The sequence below is a fragment of the Rhinolophus sinicus genome, linkage group LG02 (assembly GCF_036562045.2).
Source record: "Rhinolophus sinicus isolate RSC01 linkage group LG02, ASM3656204v1, whole genome shotgun sequence".
Lineage (NCBI taxonomy): Eukaryota > Metazoa > Chordata > Mammalia > Chiroptera > Rhinolophidae > Rhinolophus > Rhinolophus sinicus.
The window spans coordinates 194,672,807-194,694,359 of record NC_133752.1 but is presented as its reverse complement, the minus strand read 5'-3'; the positions used below and the strand labels follow the sequence as shown (position 1 = coordinate 194,694,359).

At 54.8% G+C, this 21,553-nt stretch overlaps 1 protein-coding gene across 2 annotated transcripts in view; it reads right to left on the bottom strand.

Annotated features, from left to right (window-relative positions):
- Positions 1 to 2,210: 2,210 nt before the first annotated feature.
- The window catches only part of SREBF2 (sterol regulatory element binding transcription factor 2), a 53,576-nt gene continuing 34,233 nt past the window's right edge, over positions 2,211 to 21,553 (bottom strand). For both annotated transcript variants that reach the window (XM_074326462.1, XM_019734509.2), the window contains 9 exons: positions 19,533 to 19,702; positions 13,943 to 14,111; positions 12,357 to 12,474; positions 11,412 to 11,521; positions 10,107 to 10,239; positions 8,143 to 8,311; positions 5,877 to 6,062; positions 4,367 to 4,478; positions 2,211 to 3,919 (listed from right to left, as the gene is read on the bottom strand). In XM_074326462.1, coding sequence (XP_074182563.1) covers positions 3,699 to 3,919; positions 4,367 to 4,478; positions 5,877 to 6,062; positions 8,143 to 8,311; positions 10,107 to 10,239; positions 11,412 to 11,521; positions 12,357 to 12,474; positions 13,943 to 14,111; positions 19,533 to 19,702 — 1,388 coding nt within the window. In that variant the 3' untranslated portion in view covers positions 2,211 to 3,698. The remainder of the gene's footprint in view (positions 3,920 to 4,366; positions 4,479 to 5,876; positions 6,063 to 8,142; positions 8,312 to 10,106; positions 10,240 to 11,411; positions 11,522 to 12,356; positions 12,475 to 13,942; positions 14,112 to 19,532; positions 19,703 to 21,553) is intronic.

Sequence of the window (21,553 nt, the reverse complement as noted above, 5' to 3'; positions counted from 1 at the left end):
GCTGATGGTGTGGGCATTGCTCATTGACTGGACAGACGGCAGTGCCGGCAGAGGGCACAGCATGTGCAAGAGCAGGCTCCTGAGAGCCGCCTGAGGTGTGTTCTAGGAGCTGGAGGTGGCTGGAGGGGGTGATCAGGGCTGAATGCCAGGCTTCATGTCCATACGAATGGGACCCATGGGAGAGGGGCAGTTAGGCCCCAGCCAGCTTGAGGCTTGGACATAGGGGAGAGGGCTGCTGGGAGAGTTCCCTTGGAGGTTCATGCCCCTTACTGGAGGGTCAGCCGCTCTATATCTTGAGTTGCCTGAGCCTGGCTGAACCTCACTGATAGTTTGGCCCTGGGCCGGCCCCTGGCCTGCAGGCCACTTGGCCAGCTTGGCCCACAGCCACCCCCCTAATGGTTGTGGGCAGTGGGCCGGATGGACAGCTGGTGCTCAGGATGGCAGAGCCTCTTCCTAGTAGCTGCTATGGGGGGAAGGGGGATGGGGATGTTGGACCCAGGGCCTTGGCAGTGCCCCCACTGGGATGCTCACACCACACATGCTTGGCACTGCCAGCAGCCTGTGTGCATTGAGTTCCTCAGTGACAAGTACTGCTCGGGAGGTTGAGGGCTGGGCTGTGCCCCTCATGTGACCTCACCCAAACCACCCAGTTGGGCCTGTTTCCCCCGTGTACCCTAGGCAGGGTATGCTGTTTTGGTAACAGTGACCACCATTTGTTGCTGTTCCTTTCATTTAATTACAAGAACCCCATGGGCATGTGGCTTTGCAGATGAGGAAATTGAGGTTTTGAGACCTAACTAACTTGCCAAGGTCACCCAGCTGACTCGGTCAGGATTCTTCTGTATTCTGCTGCCACTGACCCTGATGGTGGAATGGCAGGCTGTGTGCGGGTTGGGGGAGGAGGGAAGGTTATGAACTTGTGCGTTGGCAGAGGCGTCCCTGCTCCCAGTGTACAGGCGTCTCATACCTAGAGGATGGACTACCCTGAGGCCCCCAAAACCACCAGCTCTTCACCTGCTGGAGGATCCACCTCCCTGTCTCTAAAGGCTGTTGAGAAAACCAAGGCCCAGAAGCCCCAGGACAGAGCCCCAGAGCCCCTGGTCCTGCTTGCTGGGGAGAGCCCCCACAACTTGAACCCAAGGTCTATTCTGCAGCTGTGTGGAGCCGGGGGAGGCAGCATGGGTGCTGAGTCATGTAGCCAGCCGAGACTCACAAAAAGGATCAGGTTCCTGGGCACACTGGCCACCCACGGTCACCCACCCTGATGACACAGGCCCTGGCTAGCGGTGCCGAGGCCGTGGGCGTGACCTCTCCATTCACTCTCAGTCCCAAAGGCCTTGGATCTCCATCCCAGGGGACAGGCTGAGGCCTTGGCCACCACTGAAAATACTGCTGTAATAACTGGACAGGGAGCAACTGTACCTGGGCCCCACTTGGCTGCTTGGGCTCTTGGGACAGTGTAGCCTATGGTGACTGCCCTTCAGAGAAGAGAGCGGCTCAGGGAACTGAGGGGACCGGCCCACTTCTCAGCCAGGTCAGGGGACCATGCACTTCAGCCCCGGGCTCAGGACCATGCAGCACTCCTGACTCTATCTCTCTACCTGGCCCGCACTCTCCCACCCCACCTCTCCTGTGGTCTTGCCCTTCCCAGCTTCATGAGTCACTTACCATATACTGGCACATTCAAACTGGCCAACAAACCTATGGGGACTGTAGTCAAAGACAGGGATTGTCCCCATTCTGCATACATAGAAGTGGAGGCTGAGGTGACATCCCGCCCAAGGTGACCCAGCTCGGAAATGTGGGAGCTTGATTTGGATGTGACTTTGTGGCCAGTGAGTCTCCTTAGAGGCTCACTGCCTCTGGGGAGGATGGGGAAATTGAGGTCAGTCTACCCCATAAGGGAGAGATTTATCTGAGGGGTGAACACAGAAGGACTTAGCACCTTAAATCCCTCAGGACTGCAGCTATCAGCCAAAGAGCCAGCTCTAGGCCACGGGTGCAGTGACCTCTGATCCCAGCAGCACCTTGTCGCAGCCTGGAGTGTGTGCCAGGCAGCCAGAAAGTTCCATCCCAATGAAGGCCCCCAGGGGACTCTCAGCAGAGAGGGAGGGGCTTTTCCTCAGTCCCTGGCCCACTGGAGGCCAAGCCATGTAGCCACACAGCTAGTCACCACAGTGGTCACATTACAGACCCTCACACACCTCATGCTGGGTGGTACCAATCTGTGTTTATTGAATAATCTACATCCAGGAGATGGTGAATGATTCCACATCAAGGCAGCCATAGGCGTATCCCCCTTTTCAGTGAAAAATTACCCCCTCCTACCCCTAAACAATAACAAGAAAAGGCACAGTATATACACATGACACAAGGGCTGGCTCAACCGGTGGCCCGGGGCCATAAATTACAGTGAGGGGGGAGGGGCAGGAGAAAAAGTGGGTGAGGTCCAAGCTGACCCATTCTGGCCTGCACTCGGCATCAGGGGAGCCCCTGCACACTCTGCTCCAACCAGCCTGAGGGGGTGAGAAGCAGAGGAAGGGAGGGAGAGCAGCCCCTCTCAGCCTCCCAGCAGGGGTCCCAAACAGTCCTCAGGTCCCAGAGAAATGACCTCAGGGGAGGCACCAAGCCAGGGAATCCAGAAAAGCAGGACCACTTTTCCTCTCAGGATCCCCACCAAAGCAGGGGACCTCATTCCTAGTGCCCATCCCTGCCACCCTGGCTTATTTTCAGGTCAAGAATTAGGGATAAACCTAATTAGGGATAGACCACGGAGGTAGGAGTTGGGTGGGAGGGAACGGAGAACCCATGCTGAAGGCCCTGGTCCCCAGACCCAATGGGTGACTTCATCTCTCCCAGCCCCTGGGTCTACCCTGAGCTTGGGCTGACATCCCAGGGAGCAGGGGAGTGGGAAGGAACAGGACAATTAAATAAGACACCATTTATTTTTTAAAAAATTAAAAAATAATGCCGACATTATTTCATCCATCCCCAGGCTTGCACCCTGCCTCCCTGCCACCTCTCCAGGGCTGGGCGCCCCTCCTTCCCTGGCTGTCCTGTGTAATAAACAGAAAACAATGAACTGGCTTTGTCAGGCATAGGGGAGGGGACGCAGACCCAGGGAGAGAAATAAAGATGCCACAGCAACTTAGTCCTGCATCACGGCAAATCCAAGCACACTGATATAAAAACATTCGTATAAAAAGGGGTTGAGGGCATGCTGGGCACAGTGCCACGGGTGAAGTGCTCTGGTACCCAGAGACCCATGTCCCCCAGAGGGAAAGCCCAATAAAAAACAAGGAAGCAGGAAAAGGGGAAAGAGACATTCAGAGAGAATCTTGGGAGGGCTGGAGGGAAGGGCTGGGCAGCCTGGGAGCTCCCCCTTGCAAATCAGGGTACTCCCAATTCCTGCCCTGCTCTGTCTTTCCTCTCTCGGGTCCAGTGGACCCTGGACTATGTGCATCTACCCACATAAGCAATAAGGGGCTCTGTCCAGGGGCCCATGGGCCTGAGGTGGTTCAAAAGCCTTGGCAGGCGACAGCTCAGAAGACGAGGCCCATGTCCTGGCTCCCAGAGGGAGGGAGAGACAAAGAGGGAGGAGGGGGAGACAGAAAAGAGGGAGGAGGGAGAGACAGAGAAGAAGGAAGGGAGAGAGAGACAGAGGGAGGCAGTGGGCCTAGGTGAGCAGGGCCCGCTGGTCAGGAGGCTGCAATGGCAGTGCCACCCCCCAGCTTGACAATCATCTGCTGGCAGTCGTTGCATGAGCGCCGGTCGCCCACCTTCTCCAGGGTGCGGGCTGCCTCGGCCAGCAGCACTGCCCGCTGGCCCGGGGAGGAGAGAAAGGAGAGGGGAAGGTGGCGGCAGGCCAGCAGGATGGCGGTGGCCCGTTCTCGCTGGCCGGGCCAGGCGTCCACCTCTCCTGTGGGAATGAGGAGCTACATGTACGAGCTGCTCGCTGAGAGCCGCTAGGATGCAGGTGCTACTTGAAGGGCTTGATGTGGACTCATGGATTCCGTCCTCACACCAGCCCAGTGAGGTAGGTTCCAGTGCCCTCCCTAGTTCACAGACGAGATGAGATCAACTCAGCTGGCACCACATGGCTCTTGTTACATGGTGGCACCGAGATGTAGCCCATGCATCTGGCACTGGGCCCATGCTTCCTGCCACCCCAGCTCCCGCACCGGGACGACCTCCCCAGCACTCCCCTCCCCGCTCCTGAGGCTGGACCCACAACAACCCAAACCCCACAGCGCCTTCGTAGACCCACCAAGTCAAGCCTTGGGCTGCTCTGATTCTCACACCACCTCTGCCGAGGTCAGTGCCGGGCCCACAGCAGGCCTTGGAGCCGGGGTGCCGGCGGACTCACCGTGCTTGGCGTTCTGGGCAGTGCGCCGCCGCAGGCTGTGCTCCAGCAGCTGGTGGGTGCGGGTGGGACTGGCTCCTGCCATCAGGCGCACAGTGGCTTCGTGCAGAAACACCTGGGGAGGCGCAGGGGAGACAGTCACGCCCTGGTAGGTACAGGTGTCTCTCCCTGCAGCATTCATCTGCCACCTGACCCTGCTTAGCCCCTGAAAGTGACCTCTATTGTCCTCATTGTGACCCCTGATACAAGCCCGAAACCTGGAGGAGTGGCAGGGACAAGGCACACAGCACAGGCCAGCTGGCGGGGGCAGGAGCGAGGCAACCGGTGAGAAAGAGGCAAAGGGCTCCCAGTGACGGAGGGCGCATGCCCTCTGAGCTTGGCAGACAGGTAACCTGGGTGAAGCCTCCAGTCCCTGGAGGCTGCCTCCAGCTTGAGAATAGGACAGAAGGTGGGACAGGGGCAGGAGGGATAATAGGGGAGGACAGCTGGGTACCAAGGAGGTCCAGGTCCTTTTGTCTCTTCAGAAAGGAATAGAGTCCAGAACGTTTGCAGGTGAAAGTCTGCAACTCTTCTGAAAGTAGGAGTCGTGGGGGTGGGGAGGAGAAGGCCTAGGTCTCCAATTTCTTAAAATCTCAAGGTCCCTTTATACCTTAATCACTCAGTGTGGGGAGGGTCTGGGGTGCTGGCTGGAAGGCAATGGGGGAACCACTGAAGGGTTCTCATGCGGGGCGAGGCAGGATGGAAATGGCACTCCCCAGGGGGCCTCGGAGGCCAGCCGTGCCCTGAGCAGACCAGAGGGCCGCCGAGCCTTGGGGCACACTTCCTTTGACCAGGAAGGGGTGGCGCTCGATGATTACGCTTTGTCTACTGTGTCTGTCCTGGCTCGCTGCACAGGGGCCACGGGACGACCCTGTGAGGGTCCCACCGCACCCTAGGGTGAGGGCAGCCTCATTCCGAGCCCTTCCCCTTTACTGACACTCTGGCCTCCTCACTTGAAGTTTCTGAAAATAATTCAGGCAAAAGTATGTAGTATACATTACTAATAAGCAGTAAAAATAAAACAAGGAAATGATTTAAGTCCAGTAAGCCCAGTTATGCAACTGCCCTCGGAGACCTAGCTCAGATCCTGTCGCGTGAAGAACCAAAGCTCCCGAAGGCTCAGAAAAAGGATTAGATGTGGTTCTCGGGAGAGTGTGTCACTCTGAGCCCAGCTGTGAAAGCCCGAGTAGAGCTCCCTCGTGTACTTCCCAACCTGCTCCAGATGGGGCCAGGAGCCCCTCCCCTCCCCTCCCAGTGTCTGACTATGAGATGCTGGTCCTCTCTGTGGGCTGCGGGGCCTGCTCCCCACCACACAACCAACAGGAGCTGAACCAAAGAACACATGGCACCCAGCCCATTTCTTGACAGGTCAGCTGGCTGACCTCAGAGGACCAACTCCACGATCCCACGCAGCTGTTGTGCTGGGCCCTGGGGCCCCCAATCTGCCCTCCCCCACCAGGTAGCTGGGCCTCACCTTGCGGTAGGCTGGGCGGAAGCTGTGTGCCAGCCTGCGCAGGCTGCCCAGGTCCCGCTGGAAGCCAGCCAGCTCGGCGCCTGATGCGTGGTAAGTCTCACCCAGGGCCTGGCTGGCTCCTGCCTGCTTTTGCCAGAGTGCTGTCCGCAGTGACAGGAGCAGATCACAGGTCAGCAGCTGGATCACCTGTGGGGTGGACCGGGGGGAGGAGACAGGTGATGGGCCTGCTGCTGAGGCAGGGGCTGCACCTACAAGGACCTGCCAGCCCAACACTCGGTAGCTCCAGGAGGAAACAGAAAGCCCCAGATGGGGCAGCCTGCCAGACACTCCATAGGGAACCAGAGAACAGCTAAAGAACGAACTCGGGCTCATAGCATCTAGTCCTTTCCATGGCCCCAGGTGGGAGATCTGTTCTCCCCATTCTGCAGGTGAGGAAGCGGGGCTCAGAGAGGGGCCGTAGCTGTGTAGGGACTCACAGTAGCAGAGGTAGGAATATACCCTCCTAAGTCTGACCAGAAGTCACAGGTTCCTCCCACCTCACGGCTGGCACAGAGGTGCCATGGCCCTGCCCTTCTGGTGGTATGGAAGAGCCTGAAGTGGCAGTGAAGCCTGGAGATTGGGGGAGGGGGAGAAGAGGAGAGGCTCACTTCAGAGGGCAGCCAGGGCTGTGCCCACGTGGCCTCTGGGGCGGGGAGACAGGAGCCCCCGTTTTGCAGTTTTGTCATTGATTAGCTACATGACCCTGGCACACAACTGAACCTCTCTGTGCCTCAGTTTCCTCACCCACAAAACAGGCTCCATGGGGCCGTTGTGAGCATTCCATGTACGCACGATGTGGGCACCACACCCGGCCCTCAGAAGCAGTCAGTGCTGGCTGCTGTTAGGCACAGATGCCGCATGCGCCTGGGCCTCACGTCCTCTCTGTGTGGCACCCGCGAGGCTGGGCCCGCCTGGTTCCTGAAGCCACCAGCACCACGGAGCAGTGAGAGTAAGCAGACAGCGAGTCCTTTTCGAGGTGGGTCCCCTGTGGCCCTCAAGTTCAGAGCGCCGCCCCAGGCCCTCCCTCACCTGGCCCAGCCTGGCTTCCCCTTCTCTAGGGTGCTGGGCCTGGGGAGGTCATAGCACTGCCTCATACCCCACCCTGGACTCTGCCCCAGGCCTGCTCAGTGCCCTGACCCTTGTCATACTGTTTTCTGGCTGCTGACAATCGCAAGGGGACATGGATGAGCCCCCCATCTCGAATAAAACTTGGTACTTCTAAGAGGTGAACACTGGGGAGGCACCTTTAGGTGGGGGCAGTGGCCTGGCGCTGGATTCTGGGAGCCACCAGGCTCCACAGGGTCTCCCTTTTGTAAGGCCATTCTCCCACTGAGAGTTGTGCCCCAGGAACGCAGCCCCCAGGGTGCCCCTAGCCTCTCTCATTCACCAAATCCAGCTGAGACTGTCTGGTTTTCTCATGAAGACAAATACTCTGGGAGACCAGCAGAGGAAAGATACAGAGTGAGACGCGGCTTCCCCACAGGCCCATTCTGCACACTGCCTATCCTGCAGGGCTGGCACGCTGTCCTGGGCCACAGGCAACCTCTAGCCGGAAGTGCCAGTCTGGCCACCGGGGACCAAACCCCAGTGGGGGGCGCAGAGTCTGGCCCTCCGGGATACACTCCCTTTCTGGAGTAAAACCACGCTCCGCCTGGTGAGCAGATGGTGTTGCGCTTCCAGCGGCATGCACACCCCCCTTCACCTTTCCCGGGATGGCTGTGCCCTGGCCCAACAGGGCCCTCTATGAGGCCTGGGTGGGGAGTCTCTCGAGGGCCGGGCAGGCCTCTGTGATGCACTGTGGAAACATTGCACGGGTACCGCTAGAACGTGCAATGCAACTACAATGCACCACAGCTGCCTGCTAGGAGTGTGCGGTTGGCCACGGAGGTTCCCAGGGTGCCTGTCGGCTCAGGCGCATGTACACGTGGGGGGTGGGGCCCACTCCAAGACTGGCCTCCAGGGGCCTGGCAGGTTGTGCGAGCTGCCCAGAGCAAATGCAGAGGCCTAGCCAGCAGGATCGGGACTCAGAAGGCCTACGAAAGATGCAGGTGGGACACGCCTGCCCTGAGGACTAAACAGGGAGCCCACCCAGGCCAGCAGGCTACGTTCTGCCTGGTCTCTGTCTCTCAGACAGCCCCATAGGCTGGGTAAGTTCAAGATGGGTCAGCGTATTCTTGCCCACCAGAACTGAGCACCTCCCGGAGGGGCCAGATAAGCCCCCACTCACGTGGTTGAGGGTGGGGTCGCAGGTGGCCCCGCTGACATTGAGGCTGCTCCACAGGTGGCCACTGGCCCTCTCACAGTGGCAGAAGGAGCTCTGCTGCCCATCTGCCTTCCCGGGGAGTGAGGCGTGCATGGCTCTGCAGGTGTGGAAGACGGCCTTCACCAGGGGGCTCCTGGGTGGGGAGGAGGAGGCAAGAGGCAGGAGCTCAGTACTTGTCACCTTGAGGAGTAATTTGAGGAGACCGAACCGGTGACCCCACACTGCTGTGTGACACGTAGGTCTGGAGACTTGAATGCGGCCATAGTGGTTCCAGGTCCCCAGCTCCACATCTGAAATGCCAGCCCTGAGCAAGGGTGGGCTCCCCATCCCGACAGCATCTCCTTCAAGCACCCACTTTCCAGTGAGGGAGTCGGATAATAAACACAGTAAGTGCTGAATACACAGTGGCAGGTGGTGTAAGCGCCATGAAAGCAAGTCATGCAGAGGAAAGCAGTGGCATTTACAAAGAACAGTCAAGGATGCCCCCCTGGAAAGGTGACATTTGAGCCGAGACCTGAAGGAACTGCGGGAGTGAACTGAGTGGATTTCCTGGGAGGAGGGTTCTAGGCAGAGGAGCAGCACGTGCAAAGGCCCTGAGAGTCTGAAAGATGTGAGACACCCACGAGCCAGCGTGGCTGGAGAGGAGGGCGTGGGAGGCGTGCAGGGAGAGTGAGCTGCAGGGTCAGTCACGGCCGGACGAGGACCTCAGTTTCCTCATCTATCAAGTGGCCACAATGCCACTTGCTGCTAGTACCTATCGTGACAAAGAGTAGTTGGCCCATTATTTGCACCTGCTCTCCCAGGGGCCGTTCCCCCGGGAGCTGGTATTAAGCTCTCTAGAGAAACTTAGCTTCTTTTCATAGAGCAGATCAAGGAGAAGATGGGGAGGTTGGGGTTGGGGGAGAGTTCCCACGGTGTCATTATCCTCGAAGAGCAGAGGGACCCCAGAGTGACTGAATTCAGAGGAAAGGAATGCCTGAGGGTCTCAGCTTAGGCATTGCCGGGCTCTATTGCTAAGAAGTGAGGTGACTTCAGACAATGTACCCGCCAAGACTGTTTCCTCAGGAGCCCTGGTTGGGACACGCGCAGGGTGCAGCACGAACACAGGGCATGGTGCAAGGAAGGTGGATGTCACAGTCAGGGCGCTTCAGTGGGTTACTTAAATGATACTGGGGTGTCAGACCTACTTTAGGGAACCTGCCTACACCCACTTTTCTCAGCTTCCTCCGGCTCCACTGGTTACAAGTCTGCTTGACGGGAAACACTGCAGCCTTGGCTCTGAAATCAGGACCTTGGGGAGTCTTTCTGTCTCGGGAGCGTTTTACAATCTCTCTCAAGTGGCAGAAGATGTCAGGGACACTCTGATCCAGTTAGAAACGGCCAGGGCTGCCCATCACTACAGGCCAAATGCTCACAGGCAGGAGTCCCCACAGAGGAAGGTAAAAGGCTTTCTGGCTATGCCGGCACTAAAGGCTGTTTGAATGACAGGGCTGATGGGGGGAGGGGCAGAGGGTGGCTGCAAGGACGTGAGGGAAGGGTCCTTGGGCCCTCACAAGCCCTGCACTGGCTGTGAGCCGTCACCACACTGCCTGGCTCCACCGAGAGGCTGGGTGCCACAGCACTCTCCCTTCCTGTCAGCCTGTGGCTCCATGGAGGCTGTGGGAGGAAGCCCCAGAGGCAGAGCTGATAGCAGCTGGCACAGCACACAGACAGACCTGCTTGCCAAGCTCGGTTTCCCCGAGGTGCTCTCGTCTTCCCTCACACTTTATCTCTCCATCTATCATGCGGTCCCCAAGCTGCCTGACCCTTCTCCCCAATGGCCACCCAGACCTGTTCCCTCCCATTAACCCAGACAAGCGGGCCGGGCACACCCTGCATTTGGGGTTTCCCTGAGAGAAGCAAGGAAGTAGTCAAGTAGGCTTACGCACTCAGTTACTTCTAGGGCCTTGGGGACACGCTCTACTTCGGTAAAATAAGCGCGTACAGCCGAGTCATCGCCCTGGAGCCAGCTGATGGCTACAGTGATCGCAGATGTCCACCAACGACAGATGATGTCTGGACCTAGGGGAGAACGGTACCAAACGTCACTCCAACACCCACAGAAACCAGACCAGTGGAGCTCAGCCCGGCTGGCTGCACCTAGCCCCCACATGGTACGGGCCATCTTCACCTTCTGGCGACAGGCCAGGGGCCTCTGCTGCCCTCAGACATTTCTGGTGGAAGAATCAAGAGCCTTAAAAATGTCCACTCCTAGTAACCTAGTAATCCCATTTTGAGCAATCTATCCCAAAGAAATTGGCCTAAACTGAGGGAAAACAATTTAACAAAGATGTTCCCTGTGGTATTATTTTTAAGTAAAAAGCTGGGATCAACCTCAACTTCCAACAGCCACGACAAACGGCGTTGCCAGTTTCTGTAGGAATAGGCTCACATTGGAACCTTTTCAATCTTTTCCTCTCGGAGGCTGAGTTTTCTCAGCTGCGATACCAGTGATCTCGAGATGCCAGTGGATGGACGTGTAAAAGGCCTAAGAGCATGTTCTAAACTCTGAAATAAAGGCAGGCCACAAGGTCAGTGGTCATCATGGGGTGCCTGAAGTCTTGGGATCCTTCCCGCCCTAGGGAGAGTGACCAGGACGGAGCTTGACAGCCCCTTTCTCCCAGTAGCCTCAGAAGCCCGAGAGGCAGCACCTGACAGGCCATCATCCTGATGGCAGTTTAGGGACAGAAGCGGAGAAGGTCCTGGTGCCAATTCAGTCAGCGGGTTGCGCTGTCACCCAAGGCCATGGGGAGCCAGAGCAGTACAAAGCCCAGATGAAAGTTCCCTTCATCACAATGTTAGACCACAGGACAACCTTGGGGGTGGGGATGGGGGCCTGTGTGTCTGAAAGCTGAGTCCCCACCAGCCTCCGGTGCCTGGACCACTTGCTGCCCGTTCTGGGCATTTGGGAAGGTTGCTGACCTGCCATGCCAGCCAGGATCTGGGGAAGATATTCACTTGCTCATTACTGCTCATTACTGATTCTAGGAGAATCATTACTTCCTGACCCTAGAGTGCTGCCCAGCAGGGAGTAACTGTGGGTCAGAGCTTTGGGGGAGCTGAAGATACAAACCTCAGATCCAGAGAAGATTCTCAAGTGTGTACTCAACTAGCCCTGGACCCTGGGACAAAGGGGCTGTGAAGGGTGGGGGTAAGCAGCCCGAGGCCTGGGCGCCACCCTGCAAGATGCTTACCGAGCGCTGACTTGAGCACGGAGCTGCTGGAGAAGGGGGGGGTCACAATGCCCACAGAATCCACAAAAGAATTAAGTAACTTCAGGTACTCCAGAGCACTGGAGAATTCACTAGAAAGACAAGAAAGGGCCCCATGTACATTAAAATGTATATAAGGACCACGCTCGTGGCCTGGCGGTTTGGCCTCCCTCCCCGAGACCAAATGGACATTTCTGGCCCCTTCTCCCCCGTCATGCCAGGCATACCCTGAGCTCTGCCCCCATACCAGTCACACTCTGTGGCCTTCCTTCTTCGAATGTTCCTGACACCCTTCCCTCTGCTTGCCAAGAGAGCCCGCTTTGCTCTTTCATTCCTGGCCCCAAAACCTGACTCCTCCCCGTAAGGCCCAATTCAAATGTATCCTCCCAGAAATTCACTGATCTCTGGCACAGAAGTGCCCTCTCCTTGCCACTCAGATGCACTCCATCAGGACTTGGGTCTTTATGAAACTGACTTTGGCACCTGTGTGCCTCTCAGGTCTTACCCGAGAATAAGAATTGCCCAGCACATTCAGTAAAGGTCCGGGACCCCAAGATGTCCAGGCCAGAGCCTTCCGCTGGGCTCTCCATATTCCATTCTTAGTCCCTCAACAGGCCACCCCCCTCCCTACCCCAACAAGCAAATCAAATGCCTGACTTGCGCCAAGAACTGACTCCACTTGCCTAAGAAACGGGTAAAAAGAAAAAAGGTAGGTAAGTGACTCCTACTCAGACTAGGAGAAAAGAGCAGATCTGGGTCGGAGCTCACCCAGGGCTCTGGTGGGGCTGCCAGGTTGGAGGAATACAAAGGATCACTCCATTTTCCGAGACCCTACACTATGGCTTGTTTCTAGAAGCATCGGACCCACAGCTGCCCTTGAACTTCCTGGATAGACAGCCCAAGGCGGGGGCATCCTGGAGACATTACCAGCTCTCTTCTTCCTGGTCTATAGCCTTCTTCTTGGCCTGAGGTTTCACCAAGGACTCCACAGCTAGCTCCAGCAGGTTTTTGCAGAAGGCCTGGTGGACCTGGGCAACGGGGTCAGCTGAAGAAGAGTAAGGCCAGGGGAAGGGTTAAATGGGTCTTACTTATGAGCCCATTTTATCTTTACACAGAAAATAGAGGGTGAGGAGAGGAACCCAAGCTATAGCTACCCCCTCTGCATGGGGATCAAACACCCTTCTCAACCAAAGCCCAGAACTACCTTGGTTAAAGGGTTGGAAGATTCTGGAGGTGGGGGTGGAGGGGGGTGGTGTGTGTGTGTGTGTGTGTGTGTGTGTGTGTGTGTGTCTCTCTCTCTCTCTCTCTCTCTCTCTCTCTCTCTCTCTCTCGGCATGGAGTTCAGCACTTCCATTCAAGGCCGGCGGCTATAAGGAGGTGGCCACAAGCCTTGTCGGAAGACAGAAAATGGAAAGGCAGATGGCTCCAAGTCTCAGAGGCTACCTCTTCTCCATGTGGCTCAGGAGGACAGTCAGCTGAGGAGGAAAGGAGGCGGCTGCAGCCTTGACAAGGCAAGGAAGACCCGCTCTTATGTTCCAGAGCCTTGTCTTGGGACTTGTGGCCAGCGACGATGTGGCTGAGCTGATTAACAACGGGTCTTGCAATGCTTGCAACAGCTGACTGTCACCAAGTCCCTACCGGCAGGCCCAAAGCAGTGCTTCACTAGCCCCCCCTCCCCACGCCCTGAGCAGACATGTGGGCCTCAATTTGACAAGGACGAGGAGGCAGGACACTTATGAACACATTCTGGGTGACAAGGCCTAGAACTAGAGCCTGCAAGAGGTGAGATAGCCAGTGACAATCTACGGTGTGGACAAAGCAGACAGTGAAGAGGGGCTGAGAGAATTAGGACGGCTTTTGCTTCCATCCTTACTTTTGGGTGCTGTTCAACATTCTTATATTGAGAAATAGCTATTTTTTAAAAAAGGACAGTGGACCACCCCAAAATGTGTGACACACACCTGTCCCTGGGGAACACGCCTCCCCCTCCCCAGACCCACGGCGTAGCGGGGAGAAGCTTGCCGGGAGCGGAAAGCCACTGGCTGCTCACGTCTGCGTCAACTCATCCAGCCTCTACCTCTCAAGGTCGGGTGAGTCGACTCCAATCACCGTCAAACACCAGGGACGGGAAGCCAGCCTCTCCTCCCGACGCCCGGAGCCCTGTCCCGGCCACCACTCTGAGCACTTGATGAGCGCCTGTCGCCTGTTGTTCCCTAACTGCTCCATCTATGTCTGTCTGCTTTCCAGTGGGACCCGGGCCAGCAACAGCCAACTGCATACATCCTTTGTGTCTCCACAGTGCCCAGAACAAGGGCAAGAATACAGTCTGGTTGACACGAGGAGCACAGGCTTCAAATGTCAAGTGAGCTGCAAACCCAGCTTAGCTGCTGACCGGGCTCACGACCTCCCTGAGCTTTGGGGAAAATAAGACTGATATCCTGTGTTTCCACCCTGCAGTCCTGGTAGCTCTCATGTCTCTCTCCAGTTCCCAATGGCTGCAAAGATGTCCTCACCTGGGTTCCTCTGGGCACAGTACAGACTCTCCTTGGCAGCTGACTTCACTGACCAGCTCCGTTCCATGAAGAACTTCTGGCCCAGGGGGTGGCAGAGCCAGCGCAGCGAGTCAGGGACAGCACTGCGCTCGGGGCCACACAGACTCTGGGCTCTACTGAGGAAGTAGCTCTGTGGAAGGACAAAGACCACGGGTGACATCAGGGTGGCAGAATGCTGGCTGCGGCCACCGTGGGCCCATCAGAAAACACCACCAGGCTGGGGAAAGGAGATCAATGGGAGGGCTGGGACTCACATACCTGGAAGTAAACGCCATCACCGACACTAGGACAAGTGGCCTAGTTTCTGGCCTTCGAAGAAAGGCCAAGAAAGACTTTGAGCAGAGAAGGATGGGAGGGAGAAGCACGAGACACTGGGAGCTCAGGAGCCCACAGGAGGGCGCTGGGCCAGGTCCCTGGACCCTGACTGTCATACTTCCTCCCTGGCCTCTGCCATGAGGGGAGCTGTCTCCTTTTCTGGTTCAGTCTGATGGTTCTGACCTTTACTGGGCTCTAAGTAGCCATCAGCTAATATAACGGCTTCAGAAGAGTTGAATGCCACCGTCAGAAATAGCACTGCCACAGCGGCACTCCAGGGACACCCACCAAGAAGTCTGCCTCTTTTCTTTTTTTTTTTTTAATTTATTTAAATGTGTTTTTCCAGGACCCATCAGCTCCAAGTCAAATAGTTGTTTCAGTCTAGTTGTGGAGGGCACAGCTCACAGTGGCCCATGCGGGGATCGAACTGGCAACCCTGGTGTTATGAACACCGTGCTCTAACCAACTGAGCTAACTGGCTACCCCCCAAGACTGTCTCTTTCCAGGGGAGTCTGGAGAGGGCTGCCGGAATCTGAGATTAAATGACGCAGCCAAATTGCTCTACAGCCTCACTCTAATATTATCATGGCACTTAGGGGGCTGGGGGGGACATTTCGCCGAAATCTCCAATCACGGTCTTTTCCTCCTCTTTGCTGACCGCCATATTCAAAACAGAGTCCTGGACAGCAAATGCGGACCCTCAGCAGAGCACCTGCTGAACCTGAGCTAGAAACTGCAGTGAGGAACCTGAACCTCATCAGGTTGGGGGGGTGGCGGTGGCAATGCCAGGGCTGTTGAAGTCAGAGAACCTTCCAGTAGTTGGAAACTCTCCAACTCTCCCCAACTCTTCCCTGAGAGCACATGCCTGATGGGCTGCTCCAGGGGCAACAGCACCACAGGTCTCTCCAGAGGGACCAAACGGCACCCACCAGCAGAAACAAAGCCTGGGTGGGTAGTATTGAAAGAGAAACCCAGAGAAGCCATTTAGAAAATCATTAAGTTAAAATACATTTTTCAGCTTAATTCTTAAAAAAGAAGAACCTTAGTTATAACACATCTCAGTGGGGTGGCGGGGAGAGCGTAGGAAGAAGCTTGGGTTTTTAGTGGTTTGAATTAATAAAAAATATAAATCCAGAGATAGTCATTTCACAGTACGGCTTCTAGAAGGGAAATTGAGAAAATAACTTCTGTTGCTCTTTTAATTTTCTTGGCACTATCATCCCATGATAATTTTCCTAAATTTTATAGACACCAGAATTCAGAATGTCCGGGAGGCCTAGGAGCCCCCTCCCCTATAACTCATCTGCTAACTGCTGAATTCAGTGGCTGAGGCAGGAGACTCAGAACTGCTCAGATCCTGTACCCCAGGGCCAGTCCCAACCGCAGGATGTCCTCCCAGTGGCCTGACTCTATGGTTCTAATTGTGCGCCAAGGCTCCCCAAACTGCCACAGGGAACTCGCAGGGGTGTCAATGGATGTTATATTTTTGAGGTAAATACAGAAATGCTCAACATGACACCATGTAAAGCACTAGATGGAGAGAGTTCATGGTCTCAACACAAGACCTATGACCTTCCTTTGGATGATGTCACATCTTTGTGAAGCTGAGTTTTTGGAAGTTGTAATAAAAAGCAAGTGGTGTGTGAAAATTGCTGTGCAACAAAAAATGTAGATGGTGGTGTCCAATCTGATTTCAAAGTTTGAGAAGGTGTGTGGTGCCAAAAGTAGGTAATTATGGTCGTTAACAATAACACATTTACTAGCTAAATATATTCAACTGAATTCAAAGCTTCCTCGTCATTAGGAAAGTACTGTCTGGGTCGCTTACTCCACCCCTTCCCGTAAAAGGGGCAGCTCCCCTCCTTTCCCCACCCTACTGAAAATGCAATTTGTCAGGACCATTAATGTCCTCATCTTTACACCCTTTGACCCAGCATCACCCACTCCAGAGACTTGACCAGAAGTGGGTCAGACAGCGGGTGAGGGTGCGCCGAGCAGCGCTGTCTGTAATTGCAAGTACTGGAAACAACCGTACGTCCCAGAGCAGGAACTGGCTCAATCAACACTGGTATTTACATGTGTGGTGTACAACGTACCTCTGGAATACAACAAGGTGACAAAGAAAGAGGCCCAGGACTTACTGTTAGGTTGAAAAAGGCAAGTGGCAAAACAAGGTTTCTGGTATGATCACATTGAATAAATCAGAATGCATGTTAGTAAACGCAGGAAGAAAATTCTGAGGAAAGACACGTCAAGCTGTTTACCAATAGTTGGGCATCCCAAATATCTTCGGGGGTGGGGGTAGGGAGTGCGGTCATGAGCAGGGACAATTTTCAAGGGAACCATTTTCCCAATCCTCTGCCACACATACGCCTTCCACAAATGGCCTAGTTCTCTGTAAAGGACAGCTGTGTCTTAGCCATAAGGACAATGGAAACCCCAGTGCGATTTTGGGGATGACGGGATGATCCCAAAATTTACATGGGAAGGTAAAGAGCAAACACTAGTCACCAAAGCCAGAGGACTGACACGTCCAGCTATCATGGTATTAGGAGCCTGGGCCATTGTGGGGGTGCCGTGGGGGTGCGCTGGAACAGACTAGCGCGTCCTGCAGCAGACTCATCACACATGGACACTCGATTTACGAGAAAGGTGCCTCGGTGCAGTGGGGAGAGGACAGTCATTTTAGTAACATTCTGGGGCAGAGACATATCCATATGGGAAAGTACATTTTGCACCCTTACTTCCAACTCATACAAACATCAATTCCAGGGGGATTATGGACCTATGTGTGAAAAGTAAAGAATAAAGCATTCGGCAGATAACATAGGAGAATATCTTCAGGACTTTGAGGTAGGGCAAAGCTTTATTAAACAGGACATAAAATGCCTAACTGTGCAGGAAAAGACACATAATATGGACTTCATGAACATCAAGAACGTGTGCTCATTGATCAACACCATTACGGGAGAGAACAGACAAGCCACAGAGTAAGAGAAGACACGCAAAGCACATGCCCAACAAAGGATTACAGCCGGGTTCTAAAAAACTCCTCAGATCCATAAAAAGAGAGACATCCCAAATGAAAAACAGGTGAAAGACTTGACTAAGAGACTACCCAGAGAGCCAACAAACTATCCCAATGGCCAATGAAAAGGTGCCTGACACTGTCAATTACTTGGGAAATGCAAATGACAAGCACAGTGAGATACCAGCAGAAAGGCTTAAGAAACCAAAATTGACACAATCGTGTTTGGTGAGGACACAGAACACACTGGGGGAGTGGAAGTCGGTACAACCACTTTGGAAAGCTGTGAGGCAGCGTCTACTAAAAGGTGAACCTTTGACCCAGCAACGTCATTCCTAGAAGGACAGCCCTGTGTTCACGGAGAGATGAACAGGGATGGGACATGCACAGCAGCACGACTCGTAACAACCCAAAACAGGAAACAACTCAAAAGTCCACCGACAAGAGTCCAGTCACACAGAAGACTATACAGCAACGAGAACAGACAATCTCTAACTGTACGCAACAACGTAAATGATTCTTGCACGTGCTATCGAGCAGAAGCAGCGAGACACATACAGAGCATACTGTATGACTTACTCTCCTTCTATAAAGCTTTGATAGAGGCGAATCGCTGAGGTGATCAGAATGGTGGTTAATGGGGCTGGTGGGCTTGGGGGGGGGGGCAGCTTGCTGCCTACACGGGGGGCCCAAGGGAGGCTCCTGGGGGCTGGGTCGTGTTCTGTTTCTTGATCCGTCTGCTGGTTACATAGATGTGTTTGTTCACTTTGTGAAGTCACTGAACTGTATATTTGTGATTCATGTACTTTTCTACATGCACACTGTACTTTAATAAAAAGTTACAGGAACAACAAACAGGCTTAAACTATGGTGACAGAATTCAGAATATTGGTTACCTTTGGGGGGCTGGGAGCATGGAGAAGGCCTGCAGGAGGCTTCTGCGGGTGATGGGAACATTCTACTTCTTGACCTGGTTGGTTGCTACAAGGGTGAGTTCACTTTATAAAAATTCATCAAGTTGTAAATGTGTGCGTTTTTCATATGTACATTGTATTTCAATAAAATTAACGTCTTCAAAAATACTTTCTGGGGGCAGAGAAGTTACAAGTGTGACATCGGCCCAGAGCACTAGGACAAACCAACAGACTAGGGAAGCCGACTGGCCAACGCGTCCTGCTCTCAGTCTAGATTTGCCTTGCCCCAAACGCTCCCTTGACTCCCCCTGGGTCTGGGGCCCAGTGTGCTCTCGTGGCAGCCTGATCAGCCCACACCCCACACCACCCTTGTCTGGATTCCCTGCCAGACTGCACGCTCCCCGAGGACATGACAAATGTCCCACTCTCTGCAGCATTTCACTCCGAGAAGTGCCTGGCCCAGAGCAGGGACTCAGTAATGTTTGCTGAACAAACATCTCATCCAGGGTCACGGAAACAGGACAGAGACTCAGAAAGTACACTGGGCTTTTCCACACCCTTTGTCACTTAGATATCGTGACACGCTTCAGGAAACATCAGTGCCACCATAGGGGACGTTCCCGTTCACTCCCAGCTCATCAGTGCCATATGGAAACAAAACGGAGATGGGATCATTCTGTTTTGGACACAGCTGATGTATTCAGCAGCCTACCCGAGTGAGCACAGAACAAAAAGGCATTTCTGCTGGAGAGAAAGCCTGAGGTCAGCAGACGCTGTGAACTAGTTGGTAACAAGCCTGTGAAATATCCAATTGTGAATTCCCAAGGCTGGCTCTATCGGAGGCGGCTGATAACCACAGTTCCCACCCCAGGTCTGACCTGGGCTCCCTGCGGACGTGCACTGGCTTCCATTTCTGGATCCACAGTGCCGTGATCAACACCAGGAACCCAATAAATACCTTCTGAGAGAATAAAAGAACCAAGAGACACAACCAGAAGATTCCAAGAATTTTTATGACCACTTGAAGAGCAGAAAAGTCCATATGAATCCCCAAAATGGGTCACTGTATCACTGAAACAATCTTCTCACCTCAGGGCGCCAACCCTGCTTATGCGGGAAAGGGCTGGCCCTGAGAGGGGAATTGCGGTATTTTGTTCTCTGCTGTAAGTACTGGTGGAATGACCCACTGAATGAATGTCTGCCCATCCGGGCGCTCAGCACCCACAGGCAGGGCCCACATCTATCTTAGCTCCTGAAGACGCTGAGCACAGTCTCACAGACTAAAGGTACTCACCGCCAGGAAGCCCAGCTTGCCTCCACACCGGGTCTTGAGCCCCATGGCGGCGGTCAGGTGGATTTCCACCAGCGTGCTCGGTGGGATTTTCTCCTCTGCACATTCAGCCAGGTTCACAGCGCACAAGGCCATGTGGACATCTGAGCAGGCGGATCCCGCAGGGAGCTTCCCTATGGCGGCAGAAACAGAAACCAATGCTGACAGATCCCCCAAACCAAGCCTTTTCCTGCTTTCTCTAGCAGTCAGAGCGACAGCAGAGCCAGAGGAGAAAGTTCGTGAACTCTGTGATCAGACAGTCCTGGGTGGAGTGCTGAGCTCTGCAACTTAGTAGCTGTATGTTTCTCTCCACCTCACGGGGGACAAGAGAAAATATACATTATGGCACAGGGCTCTGTGTAAGTGGCAGCAGCTATGCTGCAGGTCCTTGGAGAGGACTCAGGGTATCTGCGGTAACATTTTCCAAAACAGTGTCAATGGCACAGCCATGTTCTGCTAATACAGTCCTGTGTCTCCAAACATTGCAAGAGATGTAATGAAAACATGTGAAATCACTGATTTAAATTTATTTTCATATAAACTGACTCCACAGTATATAACCACGTACCCCTCTGAGGAGCAAGTAACACAAAACTGAACGCTGCTACTCAGACACATCTTAGGTTAGTAGCTGGATGGCCAGGCCAGGCTTACATACCCTCCCGTGTGAGGGCTGCACAGCCCATCTACAGTGATCCTGAAGGCAGGGGCTGAAGTGACCTTGCACAGGCACAAGGGTCCATCAAGTCTCTGAGGCCTTCACACTGTCATTTGCTTTGGTCCTCATCTCAGGGGCGGGCTGGTGGCCAGGGCAAGCAGTCTCCTCCCTTGGCTGAGGGGGAAGTGAGCCTCAGGGTAGGCCCAGGTCAAAGGTCCAGACGGTGGCCATGCCAGGCCTGCCGACCTCACCCAGCCCTGCATTCTTCCCACTGGGTCCCTGCCTCCCTGGTGTTTTTATCAGAGTAGAGACCTCAGCCCCATACGGCATTCTGCACAGGCGTCAGGTGTCGGTCTCTCCCAGGAGGTACCACCGAGCTCTCCTTTGGGGGAGGGAGGGCAGAGGGCAGTGTGGGAACCATATTTAGCCACCTCTGTCCCTTGGTCAGTGTCTTGTACAGGGCCTGGCCCACACAGTGCTCTGTGAATGTGGAACGAATGAGTGATATGAACTATCCCAGTTGGAATTCTCCAGAATGGGAATGCTAGGACACAGCCTCCTGATCAGAGACCTGGGATGGAGCCCAAGGGCACACCGAGGGGGCAGAGAAGAGCACAGCTGGGAAAATGTGCAGAGAAGGACACTCTGCCAGACCTCTGCCATGACCCCATGTGTTAAACGCCACAGCAGGCCTCACTGTCTCGTCTTCCCCTCCCCGTCCTCCCCTGGGGCCTGGCACCTCGGCAGAAGCTCCCTTGGCGCCCAGCGCATTTCCATCTACACATCCCACTGTTGCTTTCTGACCCTTCTCGAACCCTCTCTGACTTTGCTCCTCTGGCACAAAGCCTCTCAGCTTTTCCAAACCTATCTGACGGTCCCTTCTCCAACAGCATGCACCTGACTCCCTGTCCCCGGCCGTCCCTTTCCACGCGCGTGTTCTTCCAGCTGCCCGAGTGGCCCCTTTCACCACAAGCCCTCTCATCAGCTCCCGAGGTTCTCATTCTCGCCGGGAGGAAGATCTGGCTCGCTTTCCCAGTTTCCAGCACGTCCACCGCCCTCTGAATACTCCCCTCACCTCTTCCCGGGAAAACTCTTCCTCCTATTTTCCTCACCTCTGTTGGAGGCAACACTGTTTTCACCCAATTCTCAAGAAACCAGGGCACCATCCTAGCCACTCCTTTCCTGAACCTTCACATCCAGTGAGTCTCCACGTCCTGTCAACCCCACCCCTTTCTCCCTGTCCCCTTGGCTTTAGCTCCCGTGTGGCCTCGCGGACACTAGCTGTAATCCCCTCCATCCATCCTCTCTGCCACCAGAGGGAATCTTC